Consider the following 10,807-nt stretch of genomic DNA (forward strand, 5'->3'; position numbering starts at 1 on the left):
GTCCGGTCCCGGGGCGGTGTGCCTACTTCGTGGCGAGAAAGAACCGCTTCTGCAAGATGATCCCGGCTCCCGGGAGGCGGTTTTGCGGAGAGCACGGGCAGCAGGAGGTACCACATACTGCCGGGCGGGCTCGTGGGGTGAGGAGGTGTCTGCCTCGGCCTCCCTGTGAGCCCTGATGTGCTAGGGCCATGGGTTCGGCCCTGCAGGAACCTGCCATTGCATTAGAGGGCTATTCCTCTAGGACAAGTATTAAGTTCTTGTCTCAGTTTTTCCATTCTAGTTAAGCCATCTACCTCGAAATACGTGTTTTGTGATACTCGGGTGTCCCGCAACAGCTTTTGGAAGACACGAACACTTGCATGCATGCTGAAGTGTTGTCTAAAACTTTTTATAACAAAACCTTTTTCTTTTTATAACTAGAGTGAAAGTGCCAGAAAAAGAATTCCATGCCCTCTTGATCCAAAACAGTAAGTATATGTAAATGCTTTTCCTATTGTTTGTCACAGTTCACATGATAAATGCTGTCACTTACATTTCTTTCCATTTGGATTTTAGCACTGTGTATGAAGACCAACTACAAAAGCATTTAAAAAAATGTAATTCAAGAGACAAGTCAAAGCCAGTAAGCACAGCATAAATTCAGCACTACTTCCTCTGAGATTAAGACCCTAAACGTGACAGCTCCGTGGAGAACTTTATTGTGCTGACAGCAGCTGTAAACTGGAGGACAGCAGCCTGAGCCAGCAGTACAGTAAGGGCGGTGCAGAAGCTGAATAAGAGCTTGCTGAAATGGAATTCACATTCCAGTCTCCTGATCTTCTGTCTCTTGCTGTAGTTCAGTATGACTTTACAGTTCTCTTTGTTACAAATAGAAACGCTGAATTCATTTTTCCCAAAAACACTCTCTGAGAAGTCTCCCATAATGCCGTTCATTGTAGAGGCTTGGTGAGAGATTGTCCTGGGAACGAAAAATGAGCAGGGAGGCTCCAGGCATTTTCCTGCCTCTGGCAGCGTGGTGCCCTGGGCTGCTTCCCTGCAGCTAGCAGTGAATTATGGAGAGCCAGGCTGACAGCTGCAGCCAGTGCTCAAGGAAGGATTAGGATTTGTGTCTCAACAGCTGTTTGAAGAAAATGGAAGTTGGCATCTTTATTGTCTGTCTCTCTGTCTGATCAGTACTGCACCTTTAGTATCACCTGGGAAACTTTCAGATGGTCCCTAGAATCCAGCTAGTAAGCAGTAAGAGCTTAAGTCTTATGAACGTGTTCAGTCTTGTCCAGATGTATCAGAACAGTCATTTCTGCTAAGGGTTCAGGATCAGACTCAAGCGAAAAAAAATTACTTGGAATATCTGTTGCAGTGGATTCCTATTGCTATGTACCTTAAGATAAAAACACTGAAGAATTTAGCTTTTTGCTTCCTGGTAAATCACATTTCTTTTCTTTTGATTTTTAAAGGTCTACTTTGTTCAAGATATTAATGCAGGTTTAACAGATATAGCAGAAATACCAGAAAAACAAGTAAGTATATTTTTTTGTTTCAAAGCTCAGTCCTCACATAACATACTGCAATTTATCATTTCACTAGAATACTAGCAAAAAAAAAAAAAGGTCTTGTATTTATGGGTGGTGCTTTTTTTCCTTAAAAAGGTACCTATCTCTTCACTATCCAAAGAAGAGCTGGAGAACTTAATTATCAAGTTGAAAAAAGCAAGTAATGGTGAGCTTACAAAATAGTAAAAATAAGATGTTTTAAATTGAATTATGTATTCCATTCTTATTTTTTGTTCAGCATCTCAAAATGTGACACATATGGCACTCAGTACATCTGAAGTAATTTTCATCAAAATGTAGGCAATTCTTCCATATCTAAATTTTACTCAGAAGAATAAACTAGACTGAGAGAATGGTAAAACACTGATATTGTGTTCATATCGCTAATTTCCCTTCCTTCACGTCTTTTTTGTTTCCCACTTAAATAACACTACAGATAACAGTACAGTTCTGTTACAACATATGATGTTAGATGTATACTTCCATACACTATTTTGTTAGTGCTACAAATTGAGCTCATGCCTGAGTATTGTAACATGCGTGTTACAAAACCAGAAACTCTTGGAAACTAGAAACCTATACCTGAAAGTCTTGTATTTGCATGCAGGCCTGGAACTTCGCCTTAAGGAACAAATACTGACTCACCAGGCTTTACAAGAAGCCTTAAATGACCCAAAGAATGGGGAATCTGCCTTCAAACACTTGAAGCAGCAGGTATGTCATTGCTTTACTAATAGCTTGTCCTGATTTTGGCTGGAATTAAGTTAATTTTCTCCCTGGTAGCTGGTGTAGTGCTGTCTTTCCGATTTAGGATGAGAATAATGTTGATAACACACATATGTTTTATTGTTGTTAAGTGGTGTTCTTAGTAAATTAAGGACTTTTCAGCTTTTCATACTGCCCTGCCAGCAGAGGACTCCCTGAGAGTGTCCAAGAAGCTGGGAGGGGACACAGCAAGGACAGCTGACCCTAAAGAGCCAAAGGGGTGTTCCATACCATATGATACCATGCCCAGTACATAAACTTGGGGAGCTGTCTGGGGGATGCCATGGCTTGGGGATCAGCTGGGTGATCAGTGGTGAGCAATTGTATGTCACCTCACTCGTCACTTCTTTCATATATTCTATTATCATCATCTTCCCCCCTGCCAGTGCCCCCCATTCTCTCCCCCATCCCACTGAGGGGTAGGGGAGGGAACAAGCAGCTCTGTGGTGCTTAATTGCTGGCTGGGGTTAAACCACAATGTAGTGATAGATGTTTTTAAACGTGTGGAAGTCTGCTGCTGTAGAATTGGGTGACTGTGCATGCATAATGCTCGTCACCTCATATAGAGGAAGTCTGATAAGCTCTGTAACTATGCTCTTCAAATAATAGCATACATGTATAACCTTTGAATGGCTGCTTTGTTAAGTATTAGTAACAAAAATTATTTCAGATACTGAAATAAATTACAAGTTGTGCAGTGATGTTCTGAATTTTTACTTACATGTTCTCATTGTATATTAACTCATAATGAATCTGAGCTATAAAAGATAAAATGTTGCATTTGCTATGAAGTGAAAGGAATTTTTTTACTTTTTCTCTAAGAGCTGGTCCTCGATTTCTGCTTTGTGTAACAGATGCATTAAAAGATTTGGAGAATCTGAGTTTACTTTCTGACTTTTCAGTATATATTGAACAGCAGGAAGGATATAATTGACAGCAAGAAATTTAAGGGAGATGGATTGCATACTGTAGCAAAACAGAAGATTTGGGAAAGAAAAATGTAAAAGTGAGAAAAATCTGTTTCTTGTGCTTTCTTCCCATGCTCTGCTTGCCCAAAACACACAACTGCAGCACAGGGAGAGGGCTCTGCAGGCACTGATGCTTCACAGAAAATCCAGTACGGTGCCTGTATTTTGGATAGCTACTTCAAGAATCAGCAGAGAATACTATTATAATATATATTTATCCCAGAAATCCATGCCAAAAACTTCTGGGTGAAGTTCTGTGAGCAGTGGAAGAAGGGCAGAGTGATGCTGACTAGACAGAATTTATAATCCCTTTCCAATGTATGCACAAGATCTTTTCCCTAATCTCTCATGGAAGGGAAGACTTTAAAAGGTTTTCTGCAGTTAGTGAAGTAACCATTTTTTATCAGGCATTACAATACACAGTATATATATTTGCTTGGCTTGTAAATAATCTTTTGATGTTTGTAGGCTTCTATTTTAGGTAACATGGAAAAATTACATTTACTTGGGCCAGGAAGATGCTTTGTTGAGTTTGGAGCTGGGCGAGGAAAACTGTCTCGTTGGGTTGATGTTGCTTTACAGAATGCTGAAAATGTTCAGTTTTTGCTTGTGGAAAGGGCAACGACAAGATTCAAGGTAAGAGGATACTGTCACATTAGCAGAGTATAATTTTTAAACTGTTGTCATTGAAGCTGTTAGTATTGGCTTCTTATTTTTTTAAAAAAAAATATAGCCTTTAAATTTTCAAAGATTTGGAAGTGTGATTGCTTACATTCCATACTTTGCCAATAGCAAATTTATTAGGAAAACAAAACAAAACTGGTGTATAATGTTGGAAATGTACAGAAGCTGATTTGACAGGAAAAAAGTCTGTTGTTAATACCTGGAGCAAAATCATAATTATCTGGCCAGCCCTACTTAATGATCTTGTTCTGCTTATACAGGTGGATGGAAAACTTAAAAGGAGAGATTCTATGTTTGAAAGGCTTCAAGTGGATATTCAACACCTATGTTTAAGTAAGTTCCTTCTTGGCTTGCGTCGTTCTGAAACAGAGGCTTAATTTTAGACATTGAATACCGGAGTTCAAGTCAATTTGTATGTAGCATGCTTAAATCTGCTTGGTTTTGAAGATTATCGTCACTGGCTTTTTGAACATGGTAATGCTCTGTGTATATACATATATATTCACACATATCTATTAAATGGAGACTTAAAACTTTCTGCTTTTTATATGCTTATAGGACATCGTTATAGGTGAGAAATACCAAAGCAAAAACAGTTGGAAGATTTTTTTAGAACCTGCAGGATTAAACATCTTTGCATTGTTTGGTTTAGGTGTTGAAATGCTGGGGTTTGAACCCCGAGCCCCAAATTAATGTTGACATATGGGTGATTGCCACAGCCCTTCATAAAGAGGTGGTGAGTTTGCCTTATAGCTTCCCCCCAGGGTGCGGCCGGCCCTGCAGGGAGAGCCATAAGGGAAATGAGCCCCAGGGGTCCCGCATTGAGTTGACAAAGGTCAGGTGTCTGCTTGGGGATAAAAGCTGGGACCACTTGCAGGGAGTCAGGAGTGTCTGTCTGTGGAGTGCACTCCACAGAGCTTCCTGGTTCAGGGAAGACCTCCTGACTCTCCCTGGAGCTGGGCGCCAGTCTGTTTAGGCCTTTGCGAACACGGGCGGATTGGGTGAGAGTTGCCATGTGGGCACCTTTCTCTTATGTGCTTAGCCTGCTGGTCTGGCTGTTTCCCATGCCAACTGTGGGCACCCATGGTTCACTGTTTGTGCCACCTGTTGTGGGCCGGGTCATGTCATTTGTGGGATCGTTGGGGGTGAGGTCGATCATGTATGAGCTTGTTGACCTGTTTGTACCCCCAGTGGTCATTCATATCGTAACATTTCTGTCTACAATACAGTCTGTATATTGGTTCATCTCCCTGCTGGTGCTATCATTTTTGTTGGGCCTGGTCATTGGCAAAGCAGGTGTGCAGAATGAAGCAAGTCGTGCATATAATTGATATGCATATTGGTATGCATAGCATCTCAATACTACGGGATTTGTGGGAATACCTGTCATCAGGACGTGTCAATGTCATATTTACACTTCACAGGCAGTATGGAAAGGCTGAAATGGTTAATATGCTTCTCAGCCACAGCATCCCATTCTCTTAGTTTGTTGTGGAAAAATTAACTTTCCTTTTAATAGCTTATAACTGTGTGTACAGACCACTGTATTTTTTACCAGTTGTAAACATTCCTTTTTTTTTTTTTTTTTTTTTTTTAAGTGTGCTGAAATTACATTATCTGAAAAAAAATATTGCCTCAGCTATAATAATAGAGGTTCTGGAGTTGCTGTGGATTGTGTGCTTATCTCCTCTTTCTTTTTTACACCCCAGAGAGGGTACCTATTTTGGAGAAGAAAAAACTACCAGTGGTAGGAATTGGGAAGCATTTGTGCGGTGCTGCAACAGGTATGAATTGTGTATGTGCTAACTGCAGAAAGTTAGGTTCCTAAATCTTAGAATCTGAATGGGCTCGTCCTCCTAACTGTCCTGTTTAAGCTTTTCTTGCCTTCTAACCATTCTTTGTTGCATTTAGAAATTATATTTTAAATATCTGTTGACTTCAATGTAGTAGTAAATGGATAACGGATGTAAGGCTATTTTAAACAGAAGTAAAATCTTTCTTGGGTTTGTTGTTTTGTGTTTTTTTTTGTTTTTTTTTGTTTTTTTTTTGCTTGTTTGTTTTTTTTGTTTTTTTTTCTAGAAGAAGATCCTAGCGTGGTGACATGGGTCATGTATTTGTAAAATGTTGAAAGTTTGGATATTTTGGTTTTGGGTTTTTTTTTACCACCATCAGCTCTACTATGAAACAGTTTTTCTTTCTGAACTTGTATTGGCTGTCTGAATATATAGCCCAGGCAAACAAACGTGAAGAGTGAGATTTTGTCCTGATAATTTTAAACTAAAGCACTTTTTCTAATGTTATATGTCTACTAAGCAGAGAAAGGCATCTCAGGTATGATACCCATATAGGTGCTGTTACAAAGTTGATGCAGTTAAGCGTTTAAGAAGTACATGTATATGTTAGATTGTGAAAGATCAAACTTTTAGAGCAAATACTTGTATGTTTTACAGGGAGGAGATCCTCCTACAGTATGCCAGTTTATTAACCAAAGTATTTAAAATTCACTTGAGTAGAACATGTACTTAAAAGAGTAAGGCCTTAGTAGCTCCAGAGATCTCATAATATTCATTTGGAATTTAGGGTTTTCATGTTTTCAAAGCATGTTTGTAATTTTTGGTTATCCTTAAAATTGCTTTTTGGCTGAGTTGGTGATGTATACTTTTATTCTTCTTTGTGGGAAGTACATTCCCTACCATGATACAGCCTGTATAAATAACAGCATGGTGTTCATTGCTACTTTTTTGGTGGGTATACATGTTTTTTTCCCAGATCTTGCTTTAAGATGCTTGGTTGAAAGTTACACAGCTTGCTGTGATGGAGAAAATGAAGAGCCCGCACCAAAACGCTCTAGGACTGATACGGCAGAGGCGGCTTCTAACAATTCTGCTGATAATGAAAGCAGCAAGGAAGACTGTAAGCCTGTAGCTGGAATTGTTATTGCACTGTGTTGCCATCACAAGTGTGACTGGAAACATTATGTAGGCAGAGAGTTCTTTAAATCGGTAGGACTTGGACCAGTAGAGTTTTGTTATTTTCAGAGAATGAGTAGCTGGGCCACTTGTGGCATGCGAGAAACCACAACCAAAGGCTCTGCGAGTGAAGATAGTGAAGAGCAAACTAATGCCACAGAAGAACATGAGCAAACATTCAGCAAGACAGAGAGTGGTTCTGATACTTTACAAGGGTATGTGATTATTTTTTTTTTTTTTTCCTAGCATAGGGATGCTAGGAAAGTATTCATTTTACAGAAGTGCTTTAATTACTAATTTTACAGAAATATTCTACTTTAAAAATAGCATTTTCATGGACATACATTTCAAAATACCTAAATAGTCGTGATTGTCTGGATGAATTGAAATGAGCTTAGAGTGATTTCAGTAGTTTTTCTAAGCTTAACCAAAACTATTCTTCTGACGTGTTTTTCGTTCTTTTCCTCTGTTTTATGAGATCAGGATACTTACTGTTGAAGAACGCAAGGAGATAGGTTGCCTCTGTAAACTGCTGATTGACCATGGACGGATTGAGTATTTACAACAACGAGGATACAAGGCTGCACTACAGTACTACACAGAGTCTGCTGTGTCCTTGGAGAACGTCCTGTTGACAGCTGTCCCAAGTCCATCTTTGGTACCAGAGCCAGCTACATGACAGGAGATAGATTTGGTATTGGTAGGAGAAAAAAACCTATAAAACTTATCTGGATTTTTTAAAAAGCTAATCCCTTGATTACAAAAAAAATGTTCTGGTCTTTCCTGTACTCAGGAAAATGTCTTATTTCCCAGTTTCACTGGGAATGAAAAATATGCAAACCAGTGGAAAAATACTGGAATACTGGAATAAGAATACTGGAAACCTGTTGTATGCCTCTTTGCTATGAAGAAGGATACTTGATATATTCTTCCACTCACAGTTACATTCTTTATTCATTAGCATTTATGACAGGAGAAGAACCAGAAGTACAACTTTCCTCATTTCCTGAAAGACAATGAGTTAAAATAGGAAAAATTAACATACTTTATTTTCACTTCAAAATTCAGGATAGATTCCTATTTTGTCTTTCTTAAATTATTCAAGTAGACCTAGGTACTTTGTCAGCCCATGCTGCTAGGGGAATCTGTTAAGGAAGAAAACTTGTTTCCAATAACTGTCATCTTGATGTATTTTTGCTAATTTTGGTTCTTCATTCATGAAATATTGATAATAAAAAAGTTAGCCTGGCATTCTAAATCAAGAGCATTTCAGTCATTTGTTTTTTAAGCCTTCAGGATATATAGAGTGAAGATCAGAGAGAACATATTAGATCTGCAATGAAGTTCTTTCTGCAAGTAACAGCTGCCACCTGCACATCTGTTCAAAAGGGCTTATTTTGGTCTCTTATGGCAAGCTTTAAGATGTTACCTTTGAGACTGCTAACAGCGTATTTTTGTAATAGTGATTTAGAAATGGGATGGAATTGTGGGAGTGTTTTGTTTAGTGGCTTGGGTTTTCTGTCTGGGAAAGCAAGTTGTGAGAAACATCCTTTTATCACATGTCAATACTTCATTGCTAAAAAATATTGTATGTTGGGAATATAGGCACCTTTCCCTTATATCTTTCACAGAAAATTCCTGGAAAATATTACTCATTAATTAAGAAGATTATGTTCCATTTGTATATGTATCCTAGCTTCCTTTTACCCATTTTATCCTTCCTTCCTCACTGTATTCAAAGGGAGATCAGAGTTAATAAAACAGGCGTACCTGTTCTTTTGACTGACTCCTGGATATACAAGTGCATGAATTCAATCCCAAACATTTCCTGTTGCTCCTCCTCTTCTGTATTCTCACATGGAGGGAGCGTTACCTCTAACTCCAGTGGGTTGTCTCTGAAGTTGACAAATCTGACAGTTCACCACAAAAGGTTACTCTTTCAATAGTTTTTGTCCAGCGTGAACAACACTTTTGAAAGTGAATTAAGATTCCTCCAGCAGTATTTTGAGCAATGTAAAGTAAGACTTTTCTTATATGAAACTCACTGCTATACTGCTAATATGAAGTTAACTAAGCTGACACCTTATCATAACAATAGCTGATTGTAGTGGGAGAGAACATTGTAGCCCTTGTCATTTTGTCTTCAGGTTTTCACCTCATTGTTAGCATTAGTGAGCTTCCACCAGCAGATGAGAACAAGAGTGCAAATGCCTGCAGCCTCCCAACTTTGCAAGACAGTAGTCAGCCCTGTCTCTCTCTGTCCTTGGTCCATCCCTGTGCCTATGCTCATATATATTTGTTTAAAGAGGTTCTGCTTCTTCCAAAGCATCTGAAAGCAGAAGTTGTCTTACTGGGTTAGACATGATGTATTTAGACTGGCATTCTTTCTGTGAAATGGCCAGCATCCAGTAATTCAAATGAAAATGTGAACAACAGGAAAGTGTCGGTCACAATACATAAAATAATTTTTCCAATTCTACCAATTAAAAATTTACATCCATTCTTTCTTATTTTTCAAATCAAGTACAGGATGGTTTCATCCATACCTTTTCTTTTTTATGCTTGTCACATATTTTGCCTCCTAGCTCTTGGCTTTAGAGAGTGATAGAAAAGGCCAGATAGAAATTGGCTCTGGGACCTTTTGGAAATGGAGAATATATTACAGTCTCCTTTTTCATTTGGGACTGTAACTATCATAGCTTACTTCTTTAAATTATTTATGCTACAAAAAGCTTTCTTAACCAGATCTTCAATTCTTGTGAAGCTGTGTAATTATGCAGATTTGATGGTATTGTGTCCAGCTGTGGGCAAGTCTTTTCTTCTCTGCATCTTTAGTATTACTCTATGATAGACAACTTGAGAGAGGCTTTAAAACTTATCTGCTAGTATTTTTACTTACATTTCTATTGCTTTTTCTTACCTCAGATTTGTCATGTCCTTCATACAAGCTGGAATATTCTTAAGTTTGTTGTTGCTAAGAACAAGAGTACTAAGATTTTTCAAATTACCAATGGTTTCTGGCAAGGAGTTTATCTCATTCCTTTGAAGCCATAAAGTGTGGAGATTTTCCATTCTGTAAAATAGGCATTTGCACAATCAATCAAGACTTAAAAAATTAATTTTATCAATCATTAATATAAAGTAATTGATTCATTTTTACAGCCACATAAAGGACTTCCATAAAGAATACAACAAAACAAAGACAAATATCCAAGGTTATCACCTAACTCCTGGTCAAAAATGTCATTGGCAGGAAATATTATATCAACTTGACAGTTGATAATGAACTTATTGTTCATTGAACAGATATTCCAGCCCATCCATGATATCACATTAAGGCTGATAAATCTTAAGTTTGCAGTGAGGTTAACATTAAAATAAGCTTTTGAAGTAGGATTTAATAATTAGAATTTCAATGCTATGGAATTGAGACTAAGATGTTAGCTTTTGAGCTTTATTTACCTGCAAATTGCATCAGGAAGTTCCTGGAGTTTGTTTCCTCCCATATCTAACCATTCTAGATTTGGCATGTTTAGAAGAGCTGAAGGGATGGTAGTAAACTGATTCATGCACAAGTCTATGTGTGAAAGCTTCTTTAAATCACTGAGCTGAAAAGAAAGGGAGAATTAATGCAAGTTTGTATAGCTGTTGCACTATACCACTGCTGCAATAATGCTAACTGAAAATAAACTGTTTAAAACTATTACAACACGTTTTGGAATCAGTGAACACAGAATGGTATCTGAGCTACATTAGCTGACATTACCTAACAGTTCCAGTTCTCACCTGGAAGGCAGGTAGGTTTGAAGCTGATCTGGCAGAACTTTATCTCCCACCTGGTAGTGAGTGCCCTAACTGCTGAGAAGTGAAG

At 38.3% G+C, this 10,807-nt stretch overlaps 2 protein-coding genes across 2 annotated transcripts; one reads left to right on the forward strand and one right to left on the reverse strand.

Moving 5' to 3' along the window:
* Positions 1 to 5: 5 nt before the first annotated feature.
* On the forward strand, positions 6 to 7,642 carry TRMT13 (tRNA methyltransferase 13 homolog (S. cerevisiae); the record flags this gene model as incomplete). The annotated part of the gene is made up of 11 exons (XM_008949649.1): positions 6 to 107; positions 421 to 467; positions 556 to 622; positions 1,455 to 1,517; positions 1,647 to 1,716; positions 2,158 to 2,264; positions 3,752 to 3,919; positions 4,228 to 4,300; positions 5,677 to 5,751; positions 6,737 to 7,151; positions 7,420 to 7,642. Coding segments are annotated over 11 exons (1,383 nt in total), but the record flags the coding sequence as incomplete, so codon positions are not given.
* A 244-nt stretch (positions 7,643 to 7,886) lies between these two features.
* Positions 7,887 to 10,544, reverse strand: LOC103781922 (leucine-rich repeat-containing protein 39-like; the record flags this gene model as incomplete). Its single annotated transcript, XM_008949650.1, has 4 exons — positions 7,887 to 7,942; positions 8,707 to 8,846; positions 9,857 to 10,009; positions 10,399 to 10,544. Coding segments are annotated over 4 exons (495 nt in total), but the record flags the coding sequence as incomplete, so codon positions are not given.
* Between the last annotated feature and the right edge of the window lie 263 nt (positions 10,545 to 10,807).

Source organism: Merops nubicus, unplaced genomic scaffold (assembly GCF_000691845.1).
Source record: "Merops nubicus isolate BGI_N331 unplaced genomic scaffold, ASM69184v1 scaffold36601, whole genome shotgun sequence".
In the NCBI taxonomy this organism is placed as follows: Eukaryota; Metazoa; Chordata; class Aves; order Coraciiformes; family Meropidae; genus Merops; species Merops nubicus.